General features: G+C 43.3%; 1 protein-coding gene across 1 annotated transcript; it reads right to left on the bottom strand.

The window, feature by feature from the left end:
- Positions 1-1,384: 1,384 nt before the first annotated feature.
- Positions 1,385-26,015, bottom strand: LOC117357711 (25-hydroxyvitamin D-1 alpha hydroxylase, mitochondrial). The gene is made up of 9 exons (XM_033938680.1): positions 25,687-26,015; positions 20,569-20,759; positions 13,309-13,505; positions 8,967-9,167; positions 7,808-7,971; positions 6,632-6,798; positions 6,140-6,221; positions 5,848-6,045; positions 1,385-2,021 (listed from the first exon to the last, which is right to left on the bottom strand). Exons 1-9 carry the CDS (start codon positions 25,888-25,890, stop codon positions 1,908-1,910), a joined length of 1,518 nt encoding a protein of 505 aa, XP_033794571.1. The 5' UTR covers positions 25,891-26,015; the 3' UTR covers positions 1,385-1,907.
- Positions 26,016-26,782: the final 767 nt, after the last annotated feature.

The raw sequence follows: 26,782 nt of genomic DNA, 5'->3' as shown, positions 1-26,782 counted from the left end.
AGCAACTATTGAAAAAGTGTGAAAATAATATCTAGAGTGTTGGTGGGTAGAGGAGAACTCTAGAAGGCATCTTCCCCCTGGACCAGGATGGGTGAAGACTGCCCTTTTTCCAACTTTGGTCCAGAAGTTACACAGACACAAAAGGTCCCACATGCAGGGTAACCCAGGATAGATGACAGCCATGAATAGCAGTCAGGGTTACAGCAAATCCACCACTAATCCCAGATTAACTACTGGCACAGCAATCACAGCTCAATGTCATGGTTCACTTCATCACACACTTCTTTAACAATCAAGAGTGTTGTTATATTCTCAGAAAAGCACAGTTAAGTTTCACAATTTGTAGGAAAGAACTAACCAACACAGTCTCGCCTCAAAATAAAAATGCAGATGAAATTTATTACAGTATAGCAAAAATAAATAACATTCAATATTAAACTACACATTCTATAAACATAAGTTCCAATTTATAAAACAAAAACATAGTCACAATATGTGGACATAATCTTGGTTACCAAATAATTTATATACAGTTATATCATCAAAACATATATAACAATACAACCAATAAATAGTAAAAATACAGAACATAATTTAAATAATATTTATACAAATGATCCCGAGTTTACTTACATGACAAACTGTTGAAAGGAAAAGAAGCACTCCCATTAGCTAGTATGGCGGCATCAGGAAGTGATGTCACAATCAGCACAATGTCTCTCCACTATGTGCAAGAAGTAAGATTGTGTGCATCACTTCTGCGCTGAACTGGCAGTGTCTATACTTGTTGTGGAAGTCCAGAAAAGGATTGCCACCCTACCAGAGCTGCCCAGTTCCAGGAAGGAGATTTTTTTTGGCCTGTTCTTGTTTAGAACTTAAATCCCAAAGCAGTGTGGAATTTGTAGTCCCCAATTATACTCATTGAAAACAGTGCTGCAGGTGCCATAATGCAACAGGATAGGGTTGCCAGAAATCCAGGACTGGTCTTTAGTCTCTTTCTTGTAACAAGGGAACTTGGCAGGTTTGCCTCACCCAGGTCATCTCAGAGGCTGATCCAGTCCTGGACTTGCTCCTTGGCATGCATGGAGTTGTAGGTCTGATCTCCTTATGAAAAGTAGAAGTAGATCTCTGTGCATGACAAAGGGTAAGACCAAGCTTGGAGCAATCTGTTTGGGGTGAGATTGCCACTGTATATCCTGATTAGATGATGCCAGATCTCTCAGGGTGATCTGGCATCATCTAATCAAGATATACAGTAGTATGGTACAGTGACCATCTCACCCCAAATAGATTGCTCCAAGCTTGGTCCAGAATGCTCCAAACTTCACCTGGGAGAAGTCCTGGTGTAATTTCTAATTTCAATTTCCACATGAAAGGTCTGACCTTATAATTTAATTTAGATAATATTTTAAAAAATGGTCCTGAACTGTCTCAGTCTGTTGGGATAGAGCTGAATGGGGGTGTCAGTTTTGCCCCTGCTCTAGGCACCTCTAAAAAGCCACTCTCTTTGTGATTAATGTCTGTGAGATCATTCCTACATGGTAGAAACTCTGCATATTTTTAAAGAAAGCTGGCATGCCTTACAATCCCTGAGACTTCCAGTCCTACCACAAGAGAGTGTCTGCAGGCTCTGATATTCCATTCTTAATCAAACCCAAGTGCTAGGCCTCCGTAACCCAGTTCATGAGGCCACCCTTGAACTTACATGGAAATACATCATGGAATTTGTTGGCCCTATCTCTTCTACTTTAAACTGACCTACTGGCCTCAGAAAACATCAGGAGGAGGGTGTCAAAGAGCCAGTGCCGTCCTAAAATCTCCCTGCAGAGACCAGATCATCTAGTAGTTATACTCCCACCTAAAAGTGGAACAGAGTCAAGTTCTGCCATCATGGTAGTCGGTGGAGGTTAGCGATGTATAAACTGGAGGTTGATTTCCTTCTCAGGCACTAGCAGTGTCCTTGTCATGGGTCGCACTATGTTGTCCTCATGCTCTGGCCTGACCTCAAAATGAGTCAAAATCTGAAACAGAGAACCATGAACAGCTGATTAAAGAAACCAGAATGATTCCGAACCACCGTGGGAAAACAGCCGTGCTGCCACAAGAGATGGATTAACTAGAGAAACAAAATTGGTTTTATGCAAATTAAGTTGAAGAACAAATGGCTGCGTCCCTGTTATTTTTCTGACAAAGATTAATAACACATGCCTATTTCTGCCTAATCTGCCATTTGGCTTGTAGCACAATCAGCTGCCTTCCTTCAATAGCAGAGACAACTTACATCCCCCTTCCGCAATCCTACATCTTTGGCTTGGAAAATTAAAAATGTTTACGTCTCTGGGATTTTAGTGCTCTAGAGAGCCAGCCAATTTTTCACAATGGCCAAGTGAACTGCCACCTTTGATAAAACTTGTTCTTATGGGCTAGCCATTTCTGCTTTACCAGAAGCCTTTTGGTTTGGATGAATCCCTATGTGGCCCTGAGGTGGCATAGTGAAATGCCTACATTATGTGGACAAAGGTGCAGTGCTGCAAACTAACAGCTCGAGATCAGTGGTCAGAAACATTTGCTTTTTGAGGACTTCACAGCGCAAGCATCAGCCCCACATCGTGCAATAAGCTCCTTATTGCATTCAGGTAATGAACCAAAGAATTTGATTCTCTATTCAACTTCTGGCTCGGGTCAAGATTTTCCAAAATGGTTTGATTAAATCATGTACCAAGAGTTGAAAGACTTTCTCAGGTCCTTGGGAGCTGATGTGGAGCAGCCTCATCCTATACTCAGATATTTCCAAGGTGAATACTTGGTTCAGTTGATTCATGTTATATTATTAACTTCTATCTAAATGGATGCTTCTCCCTGGTGGCCTTGGAGACCAGACATTATTTTGAATTACCACAAATGCTGCAAAATACTATTACAGTCGATTCTATGGGTAGAGGCTATTTTCTTGACAATGCTGTTGGCATCTCTCAGCAGTGGCGCTGTGCTGCCCTTTGGACTGGTTTATAATTGCCCTGGGATGATTAGAGTGGATAACTGACATATGCTTCCTGGCGCACAATTTTCATCTTTTACCAGTGCTGAATAGCCACTGGGTTACAATTACTTATGGAGCTGGCAATTGTCTTCATGCCCTAGTGCACACATGTCAAACACAAGGCCCCGGGGCCGAATCCGGCCCGTCTAGCTATTTTATGTGGTCCACAGTGACTGTGCCACATCTATGCACCTGACCATGCAGCCCCAGTCCCAGTGGTGCCCCAAGCTCCTCACCATGCTGCCTCAGTACCCATTTGCAGGCAGAAGGACCCAATCCCAGTGAAAAAGATGCTGGAGCAGGGCACGCCACACAAGTGCCTGACCGCGCCACAGGTGTCTGAGGGTGAGGAAGGATCAATATTTCTATTAAGACTAAGTACCTTAAAAATAATTTGGCCCGCGACTTAGCCTGTGTTTTAGATTTTGGCCCTTTATGTGATTGAGTTTTGACACCTCTGTCCTAGTGGGAATTAAGTTCTTGCCTACATCTTTTAAGTTCACTATGGCTCTTTTGTGGAGCAAGTATGTCTTTTCAATTCAGACATCTTCCATGTGGGAGAGAATGGATCGTGATGATATCAGTTATTTACACCTATGACTGAGTTTTCTTATTTGGATATGTTGTTGGTAATGGGCCGTATAGAAGGCAATACTGGTTTGGGGTGGGGGAGCTTGTGCAGAACTTGTGAGGAGGGATTTTCTGAAGATAAGTATAAATGGGATGTTTTTGAGGTCATGGTATATGTGGATTAAGTATGCATATGTTGGGGTGTATGTGATTGGCGGTGACTGGATTGTGATAAGACTGGCTGGGGCTTTTCTTTGGCATGGGGTTGCTTTATGGTATCTTCTTTTTGTATGTGGTACAACAGGTTATTGAATTACTCTGGATGTTTGGAAGGGGACGGGGTATGGTTGGGGACAGGGTGTGGTTGGGGCCCCTTACATCTTTTGGAGTAACTTGCAAAATCTATGGTGGCAATTTATTCCAATAGAATATGGCTAAAATTGAAATAATTTCCTTGAATGTAGATGGGATCCTCTCTACATTCAAGGACAAAAATTCTCACTTATTGGAGGTGAAAAGGAGCGGATGTTGCATTCCTTTAGGAAATTCATCCGTTGCGTTCTAATACTCTAAATTGCGCCAACAATGGGTAGGGGGAGGTGCCCATATCTAGCTTCAATGGATGACAATTGGGGGGGGGCTATACTACTTAAGAAAGGTTTGGCTTGGAAATTACATTAATTAAAGATCCACAGGGGCAAATTACTACTACTATTATTTATCATGTCTATAGCACTGAAAGGCACTATTTGTCACCCAAGAGACTTTAAGGATCAACAGACTTATAAAGGTTCTGTATAAATATTTTGCTTCAGCTCTTTCTTAAATTTTTTTTTTTTTTCTTAGTTTTCTCACATTTGGTAACTTTGACATTTCCTCATGGTGTGGACTGTATATTTATATTATTCATGTTGCATTGATTCTTCAATTATTTGCATTTTCTTGATACTCTGTATCTATTGTTAGGTGCCATCGACTCGTGTTTGAGTCCTAGTGACTTGATGATCTTTCATCATCAAGTTTTCTTTGCAGAATACAGATAAGACGAAGTTTTTTGTTGTGTCACTGCATAAGATCATTCACGAGCTATCGATAAGTATAAACTTAACACTATATACAATTCAACCAACAATTAAAATATTGGGAGTCGTTCTGAATCAGCATCTGACCATGAAAAAACAGATAGATGCTGTGATACATAAGGGTTATTACACATTATGGAAATTGCATACCATTAGATCGTATTTTGAGTTTTCTGCTTTTAAACTTCTGGTACAATCTTTATTACTGAGTCTTTTGGACTATTGTAACATTGTTTACTTAACAATTCCCAAGAAAGATATGGTCAGACATACATTGATTCAGAATACAGCGGTCAGAATGATCTACAGTCTTAAAAAGTATGACCGTGTAACTCCATTTTATCGTGAGTTGCATTGGCTTCCAATGGAGGCTTGTGTCCTGTTCAAGTTGGGTTGTTTCTGTTATAAGGTTATGTATGGTACCGCTCAGTTTTACATGGCTAATAAATTTTCCTTAGCATCGTATAAATATAGTAGAAGATCTCATGCCCTGTTGACCAGTACAGGGCTGCAAAAGCAAGAAATTTCTTGACCACACTCTTGCATTCCAATCGGCTTCCCACGAGAGAGTTATTGCTTGGAGCTTGTTCTTATAAGCATTTCAGAGCCCAATTGAAAACTCATCTTTTCTCAAAACACTTGGTCAAATAATTTTCCCTGCCATCATTGAATTGTTTTTAGTTTATAATCTTTTGTAAACCACGTAGAACTTATGGTTACGCAGTCAAGAAGTACGATGTTATGTTATGTTAGATTGCTGGGCCTGTCTTTTGCAAAGTATAAATTCAATGTTGGCGCCATTGTCACATCAAACACGATCCTCCGCCTCTAACACTGCTCATCTGCTGCTGTCCAGATGAGTGGTACATTGTTAGTCTGACATCTCCGCTGAAACCTGTCCGCCTTGGGAGGTGCTGCTGGTAATGAAACTACCGATGACATAGCTTTCAGCATCTCAGGTGCATGCAAGCCCCAGTGGCACAATAAGCCCACGTACCATGACTGGAGCTGTATCTATTATATGTTGAAAACGTAATGAAAAAAATCCATAGCTGTTTCCTACTTGGGGTTTTTTTTTAAGTAATAATATAATAATGACATCAACAGCTGCTACCTGCCAACCACTGACCCAGGCACAATTCAGCATTCACTCACCCTGGCGAGAGCTAGGTACACCTCCAGCTCTGCAATCCTCCTGCCAATGCAGCTCCTCTTCCCGAACCCAAATGGAATGGAGGCATAGGGGTGCTGGGACTCGTCCTTCTGTAGCCAACGCTCTGGCTGAAACTTGTTTGGGTTTGGGAAGAACCTTTCATCCCGGGAAGTGGCGTAGTGGCACAGGGAGATCAGCGTCTAAGGAGGCACAATAGAACCATCCATGTCAGATGCCACAGTCTACAGGTGCCCTGTTTTGTTCATTTCAAAGGGATTGCATGTGCTCTCTCACCTTTTTCGGAATTGTGTATTCCCCTACCAGAATATCCCGGTCAGAAATAACCCGAGCATTGCCAGGAATCACTGGATATAACCTGTAGAGGGGAAATGGGCATTAGCAAGCACAAGGAAGTGTAGTAAGATCTTCATGAGACATTATTTATAGTATTTATATACCACTTATAACGCTGGCACATTCAGGTACTCAAGCATTTTTCCCTATCTGTCCTGGTAGGCTCACACTCTATCTAATGTAGATGGGACATTGGGGGATTAAGTGACTTGCCCAAGGTCACAAGGAGCAGCATGGGATTTGAATCCACAACCTCAGGGTGCTAAGGCTATAGCTCTAACCACTGTGCCACACACTCGCACTCTGGGACCAGTCAGGTAGTAGAGAGGGGAGCTGGATGGAGGGAAGAAAGGAGAAAGGCTGTGTATGACGGCTCCCTGATGAGAATCAGAGGAGAAGGAAAAATCTGTGTGGAGAGAAGGGAAACATCACCTGAGCACCTCCTTCATGACAGCTTTCATCATAGGCATCCTGGCAACATGTGAAGCAGAGGGAATGGGTTCACCCTGAGCTACTTCAGAGATCTCATGGTACAGTGCTGTCTGAATATGTGGGTGACGTGAGAGCTCGTAGAGGCTCCAGGAGAGTGCGCTCGAGATCTAACCGGATGATAAGAAAGAAACAGCGCCATTTAGAGACTGTGGCTAGTGAAGCTGGAGAGAATTCATCATGGCAGGATGTCTGGCTGCCTCCTAGATACTCCCACTATAGTACACACCCCATCTTCCACCAGTCACTTTGCAAATGTTAGCAAATTAGGTGATCTCCCTGACCTCATAGAGATACTGCCATGAACTGGGACAGAGGGAGTTCAACAGTGCTGTGTACACTGACAACAATAAAGAAATAGTGAATGTTATATGATTAGCCAGAGCTTTGAGTGATCTGCTTATTTAACTAAAGCTATTTAGAGTATAGTTTACCATTTAAAGCCTCTGTTAAGAGTTTCATAAAATCTGTTTCAGAGTATAGTTTAGCATTTAAGTTGCTGTTTTGTCCAAAAGAACAGTTTAGAGTACAATTAGCAGTTAAAGGAAACCTGTACTTATCCCTGAGGTTAAGAAGCATATAATTATGCAACTTTTTAGGACTTTCCAGGTTTTGTGACCTGGACTGATGGTTGGAAACAGGATACTGGACTACATATCTTGGTCTGACCCAGTAGGGCAATTCTTTTCTATGAATGAATTCTTTTCTATGAATGAAAGTGTTCCTGTAACACAAGTAGTGTCAAGCAGAGACTTCACAGAGGAACTGAGGGTTCTCCTGTCTGTCACAGAACAGCAGGGACTTTGTAGAGGGATCAAGTATGCCTTGAAATAGAGAATGACACGGTGACAAAATTCATCACCGTTCCCGTCCCTGCGGATAACCGCGGGAAATAATCCCATGTCATTTTCTAGTGTCTATTTCAACCTCAGTCCTTCTATACCAGCATTCTTCAAAGCAAAGTTTGTGGGTCAGTGGTTGTGGCCTTAAAGAATGAAAGAAGATGGTTTCCCACGGTTATCCGCGGGGACGGGAACGGTGATGAATTTTGTCACCGTGCCATTCTCTACCTTGAAACTAAACCAGGGTCTGGCACTGGCGTGTATGTGCTGGACTCACCGTGTCTACACCTGCTAGCAAAAGCTCGGTCACATTTCCATACACGGACTTCATGGGCAGCTTCTCCTGAGCCAGGTAGTAGGTGAGATACTTCCCTTCCACTTTCTCTCCCCGTGCCACTTTCTCTGCAACCTCAGCCATTCTCTTGTCGATGTGTCCCTTCGCTGAAAATCAAAGGACTCTTTCAAACATGGAAAGGGAGTGTGCAGCAGGCAGGAGGACTACGCCTGGCTATCTTTAGCAATAAGGGGAACTGGAAGAGGGTAGGTTATGGCTCTAAGGATCTTTTCATTTTACACGTGTCTAGCAGTCTCCTCCTGCTTCTGCTCAATTGCAATCAGGGCTGGGAGCCTTCACTCTTCACTGCTCATTGATTGTACTCTACATCTTCTCCCAATTTAATTAACACCGGCTTTCGTCTGGGATAGAAACCACAGCTATGGCAAAATTCAAATGCATTTGGGACAGACACAGAGGGTAATGGCACGAGGAAAGAAAGGAGGGTCTGTAATGACACAGTTAGAAGGTGGCAATGCACAGACTGAATGGCTCAGAAGGTCATTGTCTTTTAACAGCTCTACACTATTATATCATGCATGCTTGACAAGGTGTATTTGGAATGTTCCAAAATGGAAAGGGTAGGACAGGGGTGCTTCCCTTCTCCAACAGGAAGGTACAAGTATATAGGTGGCTCACACCTATGAGTGGTCCTGAGCCACTGATGCTGGCACCCTTGGCATTCTCAGTTTTGCACATGCTCAGTTCAGGTGTGAAAACTGAGTATGTGTGGGGTGCCAGCAGCAGCAGCTCAGAAATAATGCTGCTAACAGCAAAGATTATCTGAGGGGAGGATTGTTTATTTTTTTAAGGGGGGGGGGGTTCTTTGAAAGATGTCTTCAGTTAACAAGGCATAGAAATCCCTGCCAGCTAAGGTATGCAAATTTTAAACTGAGCTGATAGAAGGAGGGGAAGCAAGAGGCAGAGTACAAACGCATCATGCCCACACATTTTGCTGGTTGGCTCATCCAAAATATGGAGTTTGACTATACCACTGATTCACATAGTCCTGAAAAGAATCAGGGACCAAGGAACAAATGGGGGGTAGCAGGAAGTCCTAAGCCAAAGAGGGATGACACTCTATCCCACCTCTCTTCCTTACCAAAAGCAAACATATAATCCCAGGAGTCGCAGAACTTCTGCCAAGGCTTCTTGAAGATGCAATGCAGAAATTTGGGCATTGCCATGGTAAACAGCGTCATTACAAACATGGTGTTGATAGATTGAATGAATCGCTCTGTCTCCTCTGGCACATTTGGTTCCAGACAGCCAATCCGTGTTTCAAAGAGAACTGAAGAAATACCTGTGGAAGACAAGGAGAGGTTCAGAAGCTGGCAGAGCTCTCTCATAGCGGGGTGGAAGAGAGAGAGAGGAAGGGGTGAATGAGCTCTTGGATGCAAACAGAGAATGACAGAAGATGAAGGCAGTTACTGTCAGATGTCCACCCTTACAGAACACATCCTAAACTTCATATTCCATTCTCACTATGCAGTATAATGAATATGTTTTACAAAGACTTTAACCAACCTACAGAGTGGATATCAGCTGGAAGTAATAGAGACACAATTTTAAGTGGGGGCCCGAAGACCCAATATCCGCTCCTCGCATTTCTAGTCCCGGTGGTGTTTTGCTTTGTCCTCATTCCCCCTTCCTCCATTTTTTAAATTCTTAATTTAAAAATGATGTAAACCATTTATTGTCTATTTTTGATACAGGCAGTTTATCAAAATTGAACCTTCAGCCTAAAAACATTGGGGTCCTGTCACTAAGAGGCGCAATGGTAAGCACTAACTTGCTTACTGCAAGTTATAAAAGCAGTACCGTGGGGTGCTCTCAGGCATCCAATGGTAATTTCAGGATTGGTGCATGTTAGCCATCACTAAAAAGGAAAATTTATTTTTTAGTGCTGAGGGCTTGTTTGGGGGTGGAGAGTGGGTGTGCTTATGCTAATCAGCTAGTATGTGGACATTGCTGCACCCTAACTAAATAGCACAGAATTAGCCTGCACAATTGGTGTCAATAACAGCTTATGCGCTAATTTATTTAATTTTCTATACCCCCTTGCCAGTCAGGTTTTCAGGATATCCACATTGAATCTGCAAAAACTTGATTTGCATACACTGCTTCCATTATATGCAAATTTCTTTCATGCATATTCATTGTGGATATCTTGAAAACCTGACTGGCAAGGGGGTACTTCAGGACCGAGTTGAGAAACACTGTAAATCCCAAGGGAGCTCAGAATTAATTTATTCAGTTACACAAGCATTTTCCCGTCTGTCCTGCTGGACTCACAGTCTATCTAATGTACCTGGGGCAATAGGGGGATTAAGTGACTTGCCCAAGGGTCACAAGGAGCAGCGTGGGTTTGAACCCACAACCTCAGGGTGCTGAGGAAGAAACTCCAACCACTGTGCCACATTCTCAGACACAGTATGATAAAAGATAGCATGGCAAATCCTGACAAAGATGGCAAAACATGGTTAACAAAGCGTGGTAAAAACATAACATGACGAAACTAAAAACAAAATGGGGAAATTAGCATGTGGCCATTAGTGGCAAAACAGTGAAATTTGCCTTTTACCAGCAGCGCTAAAAGTGGCCTCAGCACATGATTGGGGATATCACAGGCTACCTTTTAGAGCTGCTGATAAAAGGGCTCCGTTGTTTGTGATCTCCCATTTTAAAGAAAGATTCATTTTCTGATTGAAATCCCTGGCTCAGAGGAGCACTGAAAACCTATTTATTCTACAAGTTTGTCTGATCCTCCAAGCCCCTAACTCATTCTAAAAGCCCCTCCGCCCCTCTCCTCCCGCTTCTTTCCCCTTTCCCCCCTCTACTCCCACCTCCCCCTCTCTTTCCCTCTTCCCCTTCCCCCTTACTTGTATTGATAATTGTCCCCACAATCCCACTTTGTAACTATCCAAGTTTCCAAGTTTATTATAAGTTTTGATTAATCGCCTATTCCAAATTCTAAGCGATGTACAGTTAAAAATTACAAAATCGAGAGAAACAAACATGACTAACAAAATTATTACTAAACATATTAAAATTCAATAAGTACGTACAAGGTCAAAAAGAGGGAAAGTTAGGCGAGGAAGTACAATTCAATTCAAAAGTAACTTCTGTTTCCACTATTGTACACTGCCTAGAACCGAAAAGGTTCATTATCCACTTTGGACCTTTCCGCTACTGTATACCGTCTTGAACTGAAAAGGTAGGATGGGATATAAATAAAGCTTTATTATTATTACTAGTCTTTAAGCCCGTTACATTAACGGGTGCTAGAATATATGTATGTCTGTCTTTCTTTCTGTCTCACTCCCTGCCCTTGTGTCTTTCTTCTTTTATTTCTGTCTCCCTCCCTCCTATTATTTGTCTTTCTTTCTATTTGTCTCTCTTTCTGCCCCCTATGCAGCATTTATCTCCCCTTGTCCACTTTCCTGTACAGTAGCCATATCAACATTCCCTCCCCCTCCATTTCCTTGTGCATCAGCATTTCCCCCCTCCCTACATCCCTGTGCAGCATTTTCCTCCCTCGGGCTAGAATATATGTGTGTGTTTCTGTCTTTATTTCTTTCTCTCTCTGTCTCCTTAGCCACTTTTTCCTGTCCATTCTCCCTTCTTTTTACCTCCCCTGTGTCCACGACCACCCCTTCACTGCTCCCCTTATCCAGCAGCAGCCCTTCTCCCTTTGTTTTACCTCCCCCCTGTCCATCACTACCTCTTCCTTCTCCCCCTGTCCAACAATAGGCATCCCTTCCTTTTTCCCCCTGTCCATCATCACCTCTTCCTGCTCCCTCTGTCCAGCAGTAGGCCTCCCTTCATTTCCCCCCCTGTCCATCAGCATCTCTTCCTGCTCCCCCTGTCCAGCAGTAGGCCTCCCTTTAATTTTTCCCCCTGTCCATCAGCATCTCTTCCTGCTCCCCCTGTCCAGCAGTAGGCCTCCCTTAATTTTTTCCCCCTGTCCATCAGCACCTCTTCCTGCTCCCCCTGTCCAGCATTAGGCCTCCCTTCATTTTTCCCCCCTGTCCACCACCACCTCTTCATTGCTCCCCTTATCCAGCAGCAGCCCTTCTCCCTTTGTTTTACCTCCCCCCTGTCCATCAGCACCTCTTCCTGCTCCCCCTGTCCAGCAGTAGGCCTCCCTTCATTTCCCCCCCTGTCCATCAGCAGGTCTCCCTTAATTTCCCCCCCCCTGTCCATCTGCACCTCTTCCTGCTCCCCCTGTCCAACAATAGGCCTCCCTTCCTTTCCCCCCCCCTGTCCATCATCATCTCTTCCTGCTCCCCCTGTGCAGAGTTTTTTAATTACTCGGATAGAGTCCTTGCGGCCCCCCCCCCTTCCCTTCCCTTCCCTTCCCTTCCCTTGTAAGTCGGCGATTCAAGAAGCCTGTGCAGCAGTCTTCACACGCTGCTTCGGGTCCTTCTACTGCGCTTATTTGCTCTGCCGCGTCTCTGATGACATCATCAGAGACGCGGCAGAGCAAATCAGGGCAGTAGAAGGGCCTGAAGCAGCGTGTGAAGACTGCTGCACAGGCTTATTGAATCGCCGGGTAGGTATTCGGGTCAGCGGCAAGGGAAGGGGGGTGAGCGGCAAAGAACTCCTCTGGTCTGTTGCGGAGGGCGGCCCGGCTCGATTTATTGATTCGTTGGGGGGGGGGGAAATGCGCTGTGTTGGGGGGAAGGGTAGGCAGACGCGGGGACCATCCAGTTCGAGAGAGGAGCCGGGGGTGAGAAAGGCCGCCGCAGCTATGGAAATTTTTTTTTTATTTGAAAGCCGCCGCCGGGGCCGCGCATGCGCAATTGTTTTTTTCGCGACAGCTCAGGGAACACGTTTTTTTTAGTGCGCATGCGCGGCTTACCATTTTATTATATTAGATTATAATTATTATTATTACAGAATAACATAACAGGGAGAATAGAATCCAAAGTTCAAAATTCTACAGCTGATATCATTAGACAGGACCAAAAACATTAATTGAAAGTATTAAGGTGCAGAACACAATCTGAGCTTCACATTCTATTTTCTTTTGGCAGCAACAACAGTGAATATCTTAGGTAAAAAAAAAAAAAAAGTATTGTACCGATTAGATGGCATTTTATTTATTTATTTACTTTTCCCCCCCCCCCACCTTAAATTTACAAGTTCGATTGTGAGGGGGGAGGGAAGGGTAAATTTATGTTACAAATTGTATAAGGTATTGATAATATGATAAGAAAGGGTGGGAAGGGTGGGAGTTAAGAACATATCACTTGTACCATTGATGATTATTAAGTGATATAATTATTGTTAATTTGTTTGAATATATTGTTACACTTATTGTAAATTTGAAAATGAATAAATAATTGGTGGGGGGGGAAAAGAAACCCCAAAACAAAAACTAGTCAGATCAAAAGTGGGAGGTGATTGGGGAGGGAAAAGTGTAGGGTTTTAAGAATCACCTTCTAAGCCAAACTTGTAGAATTCACTGGCAATGTCTTTGATCAACGGGCTCTGACTCTGGTGTTGCTGGTACTCCAGGCGCTTGATCAGGTCAGTGACCACATCGTTCAGGGCTCCGCCATATGCCTCCACTTCCTTGGGTTTTAGCATGTGCTTCCCGAGAATACTGCGCAGCCTCTGCCACTCCTCTCCCTCACTGGAAAAAAGAGACACAGCCAGAGTTAGAATCCTCTGGAGACCTGGATGGTTTTATTGAAAAAGTACAAAGTGACATCAGGACTTAGTAAAGCAGGCCTCAAGATAGACCCTCCCTTTTACAAAACTGCAAAAGTGTTTTTTAACCACGGCCAGCGCACTGAATGCTCTATGCATGTACCAATGCTCATAGAGTTCCTATGAGAGTCAGGAGCAGCGCATAGCATTCAGCGTGCCAGCCGGCGCTAAAAACCACTTTTGCGGTTTTGTAAAAATAAAAAATAGGGGGGGGGGGAAGGGGAAAATGTAAAAAAGCAGTTATGAGAAATCAAAAATAGAAGTATGGCCCTGTGAAAACATAAGAATAGCCATACTGGATCAGACCCAGGGTGGATAAATAAAACAAAAATTAGAATTTTTGGATTTAAATTGGATTTCTTTTTTTAAATAAAATGCTTTTCTGAGTTCCCTAAGGTGCCTCACTGCCCTGGTGGGATGTCTGTGTAGCCAGTCCATGAAGATGATGTCCCCTCCCATGTCCAAATGGGCTTGATTTGGAAATTTATGTATTTGAAAATGGCCCAAAACGTTAGATGTCCTTAGGGGCCAAGACATCCAAATAGATCATTTAAAAAAAATAATTGGACATCTAGCAGTTTCAAAAATGGATGTTTCTCCACCCTTACTTTTGGACGTCGTGCAGGATATGTCCAAAATCGGACTTAGATGCACTATCAATAATGCCCCTCCACATCTTTTTTGAGAACTGAATACAATACTCAAGGTGAGGTTTCACCATGGAACAATACAGAAGCATTATAATATTCTTGAGTAGATTCAAGGCGTATGAATATCACAGTGAATTATGAATATAAGTTCAAAACCAAGACTGGCCAAAAAAGTCTTTCTCCTAGAACTAGGCACCTTGGCAGTTCTGGACAATCTTCTAGCGCAAGAAGTCAAAATAGGGCCACAAGATGACTTGCAGAGATGAGGTCGTGAGCTGAATTACTGGACCCTGAGGAACAGGTTATGACAGGCAGAATCATTGAGTAAACTGGGAGTGCTGGGCTGCTGACTGTCAATATTACTTTAAAAAAAAAAATAATTTATATTCTGCATAACCTACAAATCTATGTGAATTACAAATTATTCAGACACTCAAGCATTTTTCCCTAACTGTCCTGGTGGGCTCCCACTCTATCTAATGTACCTGAGGCAAAGGGGATTAAGTGACTTGCCCAGGGTCACAGGGAGCAGTGCTGGATTCAAACCCACAACCTCAGGCTGCCGAGGCTGCAGATCTAACCACTGCACCACACGCTTCCACATGGGGGTGTTAAGAACCTCAGAGTAGCATCCCCAGAGGGCATGAAAGGACGAAATGCTTGTCATCATAAAAGAAAACTAAAAGGTGCAGCCAAGAATGGTACTCTTGCATCATTCACTAAACCAGGGCATCCTGGGCGTGGTAGAGGCCATCAATCCAAAATCACATCACTGAAAAGTTGCAGGAGGCAGAATGGACATTGTGTGCGTATTAACCTATGCAGTTATCTCTTCCTAATCTTTAAATTAATTACATCCTTCCTTATGTGCAATCCTTTCCTCATAAAGCCAGAAGTTTGGTTCTTAACTATCTCTGAGGGGTCTGATGAGTGTGTGTGTTGTTGTGTCTTTGCAGGGGTTACGTTCCCTTTTTTTGAGGTCCTTGGTATTTGAGTTTAAACTTATGCGGAGAGGAATTAACTGACAGGGCAGGGCTCCAGAATTTATTTATTATTTTATTTAAAACATTTTAAATCCGCCTTTATCTAAGGCGGCTCAAAAATTTCCATACATAGTAAAATGAACATTTTAAAAAGAAACATACATCAGGTAGAGAGAAAAATAAATGACACACCTATCTCCTACGATATTAGCAAAGGGGAGGGAGGTATAAGAATTTAACCTCCTTTGTTTGGGAGTTGATATTTGACTCTGGGGCCCCTCATATATTTTGTCTTTTCACTTACAGTTCATTGGTTTCTGTTTCATTTTGAGTAGGATTCACAGAAGTCCAGAATTTCCCGGACATATCCTCTTTTTAATAATAATAAATAATAATAATAATAAATTTATTTTGTATACCGCCATACCCAGGGAGTTCTAGGCGGTTCACAGTTGCAGTTGACAACAAAAAAAAATGAACAAATCAATTATAAAAGTTAACATGCTGGTTATACGTCTACAATTTAAGTGAAGGGAACAAGAAAAAAATACATGCATTTGTACAAAAAGTACATGCAGAAGTACATGCAATAAGTACATGTAGCAATAAGTACATGTAGAGGAATGTCTGGGCGTCCGGACAGCTTTTCATAACCTGGCACTTTGTCCAGATTTTGAAAAGCTTTTGAGATCGGGGCCGAGTCTGGAGGGTGACATCGCATGCACGTGTGCGACAATCGTGTCGCGTCTGCCCGTGCGCACATGCCCTCCAGACTCGGCCCAAAGAGACAAGGTTGCGTGGCGCTGGGGTTGGGAGGCAGAACGGGTCGGTGCTGGGGCGGAACGGGGATGGAATAGGGCGAGGGCCATACAGCCTCTTTTTCCAGATGCAAAATCTGGTTATCCTAATTTTGAGTGTGTGGTGCAGGGGTTAGAGCTACAGCCTCGGCACCCTGAGGTTGGGGGTTTAAATCCCGCACTGCTCCTTGTGACCCTGGGCAAGTCACTTAATCCTCCCACTGCCCCAGGTGCACTAGATAGAGTTTGAGCCCACTGGAACAGATAAGGAAATATGATAAAGTACCTGAATGTAAACCACTTAGGATATAAGTGGTATATAATAAATAAATAATAATAATAAAAAATCAGAGTAAACCAATTTGATCTTAGTGTATATTGGGGAGATTTATTTTTGAAATGTTTGGTGATGTTCCTTGTATTTTGCTACTGGTTTCCATACTATTGCTTTTTGTAGATTTCTATGAAGCTGTATACTTTGCATTATGTTTTTAAACCAAATCAAAAGTGTAACCCTAAATTACTCACATCCTGCTTTCTTCTTCCAGGCAACAGGGCAGACAACCAAATTTTTCACTGACACCGAGTTAGATGAGGAAAAGTGTGACTCATAGTGCCAGCGTCATCGTGTACCCAGATCCATGCCTGGTGCTTCCCCGTTCTCATGCAATTACGAGAGAGTGGCGTGATGCAGAAGTATGGGACAGGAAGATGTGTTCAGAATGGCACAAGTATTTCAACTGCCAGATCAGCTCAGAAACCACGTTCGGGCCTAGTCTGCTACCTTGCTGTTAAGAGCAGTAACAAATCTGTCTTTTTTTGGTTTTTAAAAAACCTTAGAACTTTGCTGAGGTCTTTTTCTACACATACATAAGAAATTATACTGAGAATTTGTTTAATTTCAGATTATCTGGGTTTTTTGGTTTCTTTTGCTAATATATAATCACAGATTGGGTGACTTAGCACTACTAACGTAGTCACTACATGTTGCTCTGTGGAGGACACGGGTTCAATTTCCAGGTCAGGTCTTTAACGCTGGGACTAGAGATGCTGCACTTAGAAAGTAATTCTATAACAAAGTGCCAAAGGTAAGAAGGCACCTGGAGCCATATTCTATAAACAGCACCGTATGTTAGGCGATGGTAGGTGGCCTACCAATTCCTAACTTAATTGTTTTAATTGGCTCTAATCAGTGCAGTATTTGACCATGTCATTTAAAACCGATTAAAAACAAGTTAAAAAAAAAGTAGGTGCCGGAAAACGTCTACAGTATAGGCACTGAAATTGCATCAACAACAGGACGCCTCACGGCACCTCATGCCTAAGTGGGCATGGTTAGGAGTGGAGTGGGACTTAGGCGTCTGCAATGTAGGCGAGTAAAACCCTGGCCTACATTGCAAATGCCTAAGTTTTCTGGTAGGCGCTCTTAGCTGTGATTCTTTAAACGGCACCTAAATGATAGTCATTTTTGTGGACTGCTGATTTAGAGTCATCCATTCATAGAACAAACACACTCAATCTATAATACTAATAAAGGTAAGGGAGCATAAAACAAGGAGTTATATAGGACGGTCGACAATACTGCAAGATACTGAGAAATACGAAACATTGGTCGCTGAAGGCCTGCTGAAAAAGCCAAGTTTTTATAGTGGTTTTAAACCTTTTTAATGAGAGCAAAAACTGAGCTTACATTTACCCCCGCATTCTATATTTAGCACCCAAATTTCCACGTGTAATTTAATTGAGTAACAAGTCAATAACTAGTAGTGATTGGGTTCTAACGACCAATTATTGCAGTTGATTGGCTCCAATTAGGATTTCAACTAGAGAATGACACGGGGAAAAAATCTGTCCCCGTCACCACCCCGTCCCCGGCCCACCATCCTCTGCACCGCCCCATCACCGACGTTCCCTTCACCGCCCTGCCACCGTCATCCCTTTCACCGCCCCGTCACCGCCACTGCCATCCCATTCACCGCCCCATCACCGTCCCCGCTGCATCCATATAAGCCTTAGTACTGTAATATTTAGCTTATTCCTTTCTTATAAATCAAAGTTCCTGCTGCTGAACTAGAGAAAGAGATGTTCAGCTGGCAGGGCTTTGTTTATAAATTTTTATCAACACAACTAATATACTACTTTATCCTAAAGCAAAAAATAAATAAATAAATAGAATTTCTTTTTCTTTTTTGTTGTCTGGTTTCTGCTTTCCACATCTTCTCATTCAGTTCCTTCCATCCACTGTGTGTCTTCTCTCTGCGTCTTCCATTTTCTGTTACTGTGCCTCTCCCTTCACCCCCCCCCCCCAATTGGTCTAGCACCCATCTTCTTCCCTCCGCTCCCCCATAGTCTGGCATCTGTCTTCTTCCCACTCTGTCTTCCACATTTCCCTTCAGGGTCTGTTCCTCTCCACCCTCCTTCAATGTGTGTCCTACTCCTTTCCACCACCACCCTTCCCTCCCTCCTTTACCAGCTGTTCCTTTCTACCACCCTTCAGCTCCTCTCGTGTGGCCTATCTATCTACCTTCCTCCCTCTTATTTTCATGGCACGTTACAATGTAATTTGTGCAAGCCACTGGAGCCTGCGAGCTCGGTCCCTGTCCCATCCCCACAAACCATCTCGCTTCTGTGCTCCTATTTTCCCCATTTCTAATATCTCCCCTATGTATCTGCCATTGCCCCCCCCCCCGTGTCCATATACCATCCCCATGGCATGTCCCCTTTATGTCTCTGTCCCTATGCCCCATGCACATAATTTCCCCTCTTTCTGTTACCTTCCTGTGTCCAGATTTCCCCTATCTTCCTCTTCCATACCTCTTCTTTTCAACCCCATCTAGCTTTTTTCCCTCTTTCTTCCCCCCCCCCCCCTGCTTCTAGCATCTGGCTCACCTGCCTGTCCTTCCCTTTCTTTCCTGCTGTGGGTTTTTCTTTCCATCTTCATCCCCTTGGCCCAGAATCCTTTTCCCTTTCACTCCCTCCTTCCAGTTTGAGCCTGGTTGGGCAGAAGTAATGCACTGTTCCTTCATCTCCAAGGTAATATGCTATATTAATATGGTATTGCACCTGGTAGGTTTGCAACCACCACTTCCTCTTCCCTCAACATGCAATAGAGGTAGACAGCTCATAATAGTGAAAGCGGTTTCTAGAACTGCACATCTAGATAACCAAAGTTCCAAATAAGCAGGTAGGGTAGATGGTGTTATTTAGTACAAAACATTCATTCTTCTTACACCTTAAGTACCAACCACTACTCCAACAAATAATGAACAATGGCAACTAGTGCATTACAGGCGATTGATGTGGCACATGTTGTTCTCAGCGTTAACCAAAAAACGATGCTCTCTAGTATTCTGCGGTCCTGCTCTCAGTGCTTCAGCCATGAACATAGAACAGAAATATTTGTTAAGCAATTCAGCCTTTTCTTTATCAGCTTCTACTTGTATTTCTCCCCTTCACTTTTCAGTCTCACAATGCCATTTTTGCACTTCTTCCTATCACTGTTGCCCTTACAATAACTTCTTTCAGTTTTGCCCACTGCATTTCTACTCCTTCCAGTCGTTCCCATCCAGACAACATTCAGGGAGTGGCTCAACGTAATCCCCCATCTCTTCAAAGTTAGTTTTTTTCAAATCTAGAACCTTTACTTATGAATGAGCCCTCTATATCTGTCTTAATATTAACCCGTACCATGCAGTGATCACTGGATGTCAGATGATCACCCACTGCGACATCAGAAACACTTTCCCTGTTTGTAAGCACTAAGTCCAGTATGTCTGCATCCCAGCTACTTGTTTATGTTGCCTACACCTAAATGCAGACCTGTTTATATATCCTTGTTGGAATGGCGCTGCCAGACATCCAAAGACCTGTGGGCTTTCAAACAAAGAGGAAGCGACTGCCTTTCTACCAGGACTTTACAAACCTGTTCTATGGACTCTAAAGCCAATCCGGTTTTCAGGATATTCACTATAAATATTCAGGAGACACATTGAATGCATCAAAGACTCCTCTATTCAAATTTATCTCATGCCTATCATGATGGGTATCCTGAAAACTTGTCTCTCTGTTGGGTCCCCGGATATGTTTCAGAAGCCTTGCTCTACGAGTATCTACTCACGCAGCCATAGAAAAATACTTGAATCCACACAGGAATTTTTTCACCACAAAAGAGAACACCGTACCTGTATCTCCACACAACCAAATGGCAATGGAATTAGTCTGAGCATCAAAACTGAGGAACTTCTTGCAAAGGCAGAGGAGGAATGGTCCACTTGAAAGGCTAAATTACCTCCTTACGTAAGTCACAGGTCAAGAGGCAATATGGTGAAATGAGACTACTCTACCACATCTGGAGGGAAAAGGCAGATCAGAAAACCATTTTTGAGTCTGCCTATTGTTCAAGGATAGCCTCTGTACTGGATCTTTCTGAAGCCAACTCAGGAGCACTGAAATGTGCTCGCTGGTGAAAGAAATATGTTCGGTGGATGAACATGAGGAGAAGAAAAAAGCTGGAGGTAGCCTAGAATGTGAGGAGTGAGTGCATGTGAGGTACTCACGCTGTCAGGAGTCCATATGCATGACCTCGGCACTGCCTGTAGTCCTTCCAGGAGGAGAGGTCCGATCTGATGGGGTGCTTCCCTTCTTGTCTCAAGACCTGTTCAATTAGGGCAGGATCCGCGACATGGACAGTCAGGATGGGCCCAAACCTCGCCTTCCACACAGGGCCAAATTTGGCTTTTCCTTCCAGCTAAGGTAGGGGAAAATGATTTACACAGACATTTAGTTAGATTCAGCTGGCAACTTTTCCAGCAAAGTCACTTTTCTATAAAAACAATTCAGCCAAAATTCTCATTGAGCTACTACTATTACTATTAATTATTTCTGTAACGCTACCAGACGCACGCAGCGCTGCACAGAGTCACAAAGAAGAAAACAGGGTGTCATGGATAGATTTAAGGGGAACGGTTAATTATAAAGCTTGAAGAAATGGAAATACTTCTGTCTGACAATGCAAAAGGACAATGCTTCTTAACTCAAAGCCATTTTCCTAGTGGTTTAAAGACTTTAAAGGGGACAATTCTATACAGTGGCTTCTAGAGGTTGGCACCACGCAGGCATATCAACGGCGCCGTGATTTGGTATTTCGATTTCTACAGCATGTGCACGAAGCACTGTTTTATAAGGCAACACTAAAATGCCCTAGTGCCTAACTGCAAGGGAGATGCACTCTTGGGCGGACCATGGGTGTGTCTCACAGTTATGCAAGTAATTTACAGAATACTATAAATTATGCACGTCGGCCGTATACCTGCACTGACATAGTGTAGGAGGGTGCTTCTACACATGGGTGCACTACGGATGACCTTATGCTAGTATTATAGAATGGAATCTAGGTGTCAAGATGCCGTCATAGAACTGGCACTAAGAGTACAGCATTGGAGCACTTAGATTGAGGTGGCAGCATATGACGTTGGAGCGCCTGACTGTGGTACCAGCATACAGTACTGGAGCCCCTAGACGGAGGCACTAGACCATGGCATTGGAGCGCCTAGACTGTGCCATTAGTGCACAGCATTGGAAAATGTAGACCAAAATGTCAGTTTATAGAATTGATCTCTTAGTGTATGGCAAAGTTTCCTTGTTCCATCCACGCAGGCATATCAGCCCTGGACTAGAGGACCCTGCATACCACCAATTGCTCCAGATTTGAGGATTTAAATTGAATAACTTGCCTTTTCCAGATCTGAGCTACAATCAGGTACACAGATAGACATATAATCTGTATGCTGTACCTGAAGCAGCAGAATGTGAAATGGCTTGCCCAAGATCCAAAGAAGCAGGGAGAAGATTCAAATTAGAGAATGACACGGGGACAAATTTGTCCCTGTCCCCGCAGGAACTCAATTTCCTGTCCTGTAAGCTCTGCCTTAACCGCACATGCCTCGAACACTTATGATTTTAAAGTGTTTGAGGCTTGTGCAGATGAGGATGGAGCTTGCAGGGATAAGGCAGGGACAGGAAAAGAACTCGCGGTGATGGGATAGAAAAATGTGTTCCCGTGGGGACGGGGAAAAAAAATTTGTCCCCTGTGTCATTCTCTAATTCGAATGCTGATCTTCCTGCTTTCTCAGCCTGCCACTCTAACCAGGAGGCTATTTCTCCAAGACAGATAATCCCAGCAGGGGTGTTTGGGCAGCCAGGAAGGCATGGCTCCCAGCTGAGCCTTCCAAATTGGGGAAAGAAGAACTTGTTTCCTGGAGAATACAATATCACCCACAGGCTTGGATAGCTCAGCAGTCTAACATGCTATATTTAGGACATTTCAGTCCCCTTAGCTTCCCCCTCCCACATACACAGAACCCATTTATTAAGATGTTGCTATAGAAGACTTGTCCAAGTAACTTTGGCACTTACCCGGACAAATCTTTTTGCTTGGAAACCCCCTCCCCCCACTCAACCACTCCACCTCGCTTTCATATACTGTATTTTACCTGGTTTAGAGGATGTGGAACTTGGAACATTCTGGGGACTTGGCTAGAGTTTAGGCAGACAGTGATGAGTATCAAAGCTTTCCAGGTGAAATCTAGTCACGAAGGAAAGCTGTTCTAACATTATCTGGATAACTTGAACTATGCTCAGTGAGTAGTTTAACCAGATAATTAAGGCCCACTGAATATCTGATTCAATTTTCCAAATAAACTTTAATTCTGGCTACTCTGCTGAATACAGATTTCTAGGCTTTTTCTGTTATTTTTGTGTCTATGGGAAATAGGAGCTAAGGCTCATAGACCAAGAAACCTGAGGGACCAAAAGCTGAAAGAGGCAAAATGGGGGAGAATTAATGACAGGCTTATAATCTATATTAGGACAGAAAACCTGTTCCAGTACTGAATAAGGACATCCAGCTTTTAATTCTGCAATTGAACAGGTACTAATTTTTTTTTTCAAAAAGGAAAAAAATAAACGATGCACATAGAAACTGTTGGCAGATAAAGACCTTATGGCATATCTTGCCATCTACTATCCCTTTCACTAACACTCAATGAAGTTACAGGGAAATACTTTTAAAACCAATAGGAGGAAATATTTTTTCACTCAGAGCAAATCTTGGAAAACTCTCAGAAACTTCTCCATACAGGGTTTTAAAAGAGAGACAGCCTAACTTACTCCCCGTTTTATAAAACCACGCAAGAGATATTTAGCGCCGGCTGGCACACTGAATGCTTTGTGCTGCTCCAACGATCATAGAGTTCCTATGAGCATCAGAGGTTAGTGTGCCGACCAGCGCTAAAAACCTCTTGCACAGTTTTGTAAAAAGGGGAGGGGAGAGGGTAAATTCTACTCAGTTCCACAGGGAGTCAATGCAGCTCCAAAAATAGTGACGTGACATGATCAGATATATATATTTATAGTACTCTATATTAATCAAAACTTTTTCATCAGATTAACAGAGATTCCTAAGGAGTTAAAAGAAAACCACATTGCCAGAGGATGTGGTAAGAGCAGATAGCGTAGCTGGTTTTAAGAAAGGTTTGGACAAGTTCCTGGAGGAAAAGTCCATAATCTGTTATTGAGAAAGACATGGGGGAAGCCACTGCTTGCCCTGTATTGATAGCATGGAATATTGATACTCCTTGGATTTTGGCCAGGTACTAGTGACCTGGATTGGCCACTGTGAGAACGGGCTACTGGGCTTGATGGACCCGGTAAGGCTATTCTTATGTATTCATCCCAGGCTTTCTTGAATTCAGATATAATTTTTGTCTCCACCAGGAGGCTGTTCTATGAAGTATTTCTTCAGATTATTTAATATTTTATTTATTTACAACATTTATGTAACACTTAGATCAAACTAGATTACAATCAGGTATTCTAAGCATTTTCCCTTTCTGTCCTGGTGAGCTCATAATCTAACTATGGTACCAAGGGTAATGAAGGGTTAGGTGACTTGCCCAGGGCCACAAAGCGTGGCATTGGGCTTGAGCTTGCCACTGCTCCTTTCCACTCCAAAGTTCCTGAATCTGTCTCTTTTCACCTTCATCCTATGCCCCCTCATTGCAGAACTTCCTTTCAGTTGAAAGAGATGTTCTTCCTGAATGTCTCTGTTGGAATATACACTTTCACCAAAACAGTATAATAAATGTCGCAAAAAAAGTGAACAGTACTGTTACCGTTTCAATAAAGGGAGTTTCAGATGAATGGAGGAAAAAGCCTCAGACTGGAACCCTTCCACCACCACAATGGTGGTCCAAGGTGGTTGGGCGAACACCTCACTGGCAAAAAAACCTCCAATCTTGCTCCCACAAATTGTAAACTTAAAGCAGGGCTGTTTTGTGCAAAAAGATAGAGGAAATATCCACTTATCTTATCAGTTGATCGGTACACCGACGGTGGCCAGCGTTTCACATATCTGCTGCCTCAGGGTGTAAAATGGTCCGATCGAACTTTAAACAGGACGCAGAACAGTATGTTATGTTTTAAGGCTCCAGGTGATTAATTCTTGGTCGCAAAGCCACCTGCAGAAGCTTAGTTAACAACAAGCAGATGATGAATGTATGTTGTTGTTTTTTTAATTTTTAATACAGTGCAATAGGACATGAGGCTGTTCTGTGACAACCATTAAATTCTATGGCACTGTTTCCCCTATTCTGCAATCAAAAAGTAAGTCAGAGCAATCTAGAGAAAGATCCTTTTAAAAAGAGGGGTGCATAAAAGTTAGCAGAAACCTCTCCTTCCAAATGGGAGGAGGTCTCCCTCCCTTATTCGAAGCGGCCTCTTCCCTGTCGTTGTCCAGTCGCTCGGGTGCTGAACGCAGCAGCTTCAGTTTGCTGTAGCCCAAGCTCAAGCGTTTCCTTTGGACACGCGTTTCCGGGAAAGGATATGAACAACGAAAGAAGCCAGTAAAAAAATCGTCCCAGTCTGGGACGATTCGGATAATAATTCCCCTCTTACGAAGAACCCATGAAAGCGTTTGCGATGCCAACGAAATGATTCTATAACCCTGGTATTGTATGTATGCATTTCTTCACTGCTCTACAGCTGAATTATTAGGATGATGTATGAAAGGGGTGGTCCGCTTTCTTAATCTCATGCTTCTTCTATACATTGATAAGAAAACAAAAATCGATCCCTCTCGCCATAGATGTCAGCTTTTCACAAAATGCCTGGGGGTGCTAAATTCGACACCCAAGAAAGGAGTTTGCTCAATAGCAGGAGTGCCTGTTCAAGCACCCAAAAGCATCCTGGTACCTATCCGTGCCTTCTCTTCCTAAGTAAATCACGTTCCACAAAATGTGAAAAGATAACTCTTATCAGCACACTATAACAAAACATTTTGAGTGATAAGTATTCATATACGAGAAATTGTAATGCATTAACAGGCTCTTCTAACTTTCATAAAATGAACTTTATAATGATGTCTTCACAAAAAAATTACTTCCGCTAAGGATATTATTATTATTTTTTTTAAGTGTATTTGTTTTCAGCAGCACAACCCATTGTAGGTTCATTAATATAACAATGTGATTGATAGATTTCACGCATAAAACTTTGCCGTCATAAGAACACAACCGTTGTCTACTCTACTACACCTTCTGAAGCGTGATGCTTAAAATGAAACACTGTTATAGCAACAGGCTATAATCGCAAAGGCTGCAGAATTCACGCTTTCTTACCTGTAGCTCGTGCAGTCTTGACAAGCCCTTTCTGCAGAACAGATCAGCAAGAAAACTGAACGTTGTAGGGCCGGGGATGTCATCTAAGGACTTCTGCCTTTTGACCACTGCCTCCGGGCTCTTGCTGCCCACTTCAGCCCACGCCTCTGGAAAACACCTCAACAGCAGCGATGACCTGCTGGCCAGCTTCAGTGTCTGTGGCATGTTTCCCCGGGCCGGAGGAGAACACAGTCAGACATATGCACAAGGGGATTCCTAACATCTCCCCCCATTGTCCCGCCGCTCCTATTTATACGGAAAGTTGGAAACAGAAGAGCGCAGAAATCTCCCGGCCGCACGAACTCCATCATCACCTCGTGCTACAGTCCCACCCCCCTCCGGCTCCGCCTCCCAGCCAATCGCGTTGGCGCTTTCTGCACGTGCCGAAGGCGGGGCTGAGGGGGGGGAGGGTTTATGAGAAAGAGGCGTGGTTTTACGCAGCAAGAAGGCGCGTCGATCAATGAGAAGAGGGTGGGTGTGGCTACCGGCCAGGCGAGACAGTCCTATCACTTGTGCTCTGGCTGAGTTGGAAGGGTTGCTGTGGGATGTACAAGTGACTTGATCACTGACAGCTCACCTGCTTCTGGCTGGCAAAAAAATATTCCTCCTTCCTCTGGAGACGGCTCAGCTTTCTTCTGCACGTTCACAGACAGTTAGGTCTATGCAGAAAAGGAACCCGATGATACTATTATTGCTAATTGCATAGCGCTGCTAGGTGTAAGCGCGTCTCATTAAGAGACACACACATACTTAAACCAGGGTTGTCCAACGTCGGTCCTGGAGGGCCGCAATCCAGTGGAGTTTTCAGGATTTCCCCAATGAATTTGCATGAGAACTATTGCATGCATTGCTTCCATTGTATGCAAATAGATCTCACGCACATTCATTGGGGAAAGCCTGAAAACCTGACCTGGTGAGGGCCGAGGTCCCTACTCTGGGATCATCCTTTTAAAAACCAGAGTCCTAGTAGGGAAAGGCTTACTACTTCTACACTTCTCCCTCCTTATCCACGGGGGTTAAGGGCAGAGCTGGCCTGCGAATATTAAAAATCCGTGAA

This window comes from Geotrypetes seraphini, chromosome 3, assembly GCF_902459505.1.
Source record: "Geotrypetes seraphini chromosome 3, aGeoSer1.1, whole genome shotgun sequence".
Taxonomy (NCBI): domain Eukaryota; kingdom Metazoa; phylum Chordata; class Amphibia; order Gymnophiona; family Dermophiidae; genus Geotrypetes; species Geotrypetes seraphini.
The sequence above is the reverse complement of the archived record's forward strand: the minus strand, read 5'-3'. Positions and strand labels throughout refer to the sequence as shown.

Coding starts and splice junctions, on each gene's coding strand:
- LOC117357711 (XM_033938680.1), bottom strand. CDS start 25,890: ATGCCACAGACACTGAAGCTGGCCAGCAGGTCATCGCTGCTGTTGAGG. Junction 7,972..8,966: donor GGATTATATGTTTGCTTTTG/GTAAGGAAGAGA, acceptor TTTGATTTTCAG/CGAAGGGACACATCGACAAG. Junction 6,222..6,631: donor GTCATGAAGGAGGTGCTCAG/GTGATGTTTCCC, acceptor TCCCCTCTACAG/GTTATATCCAGTGATTCCTG.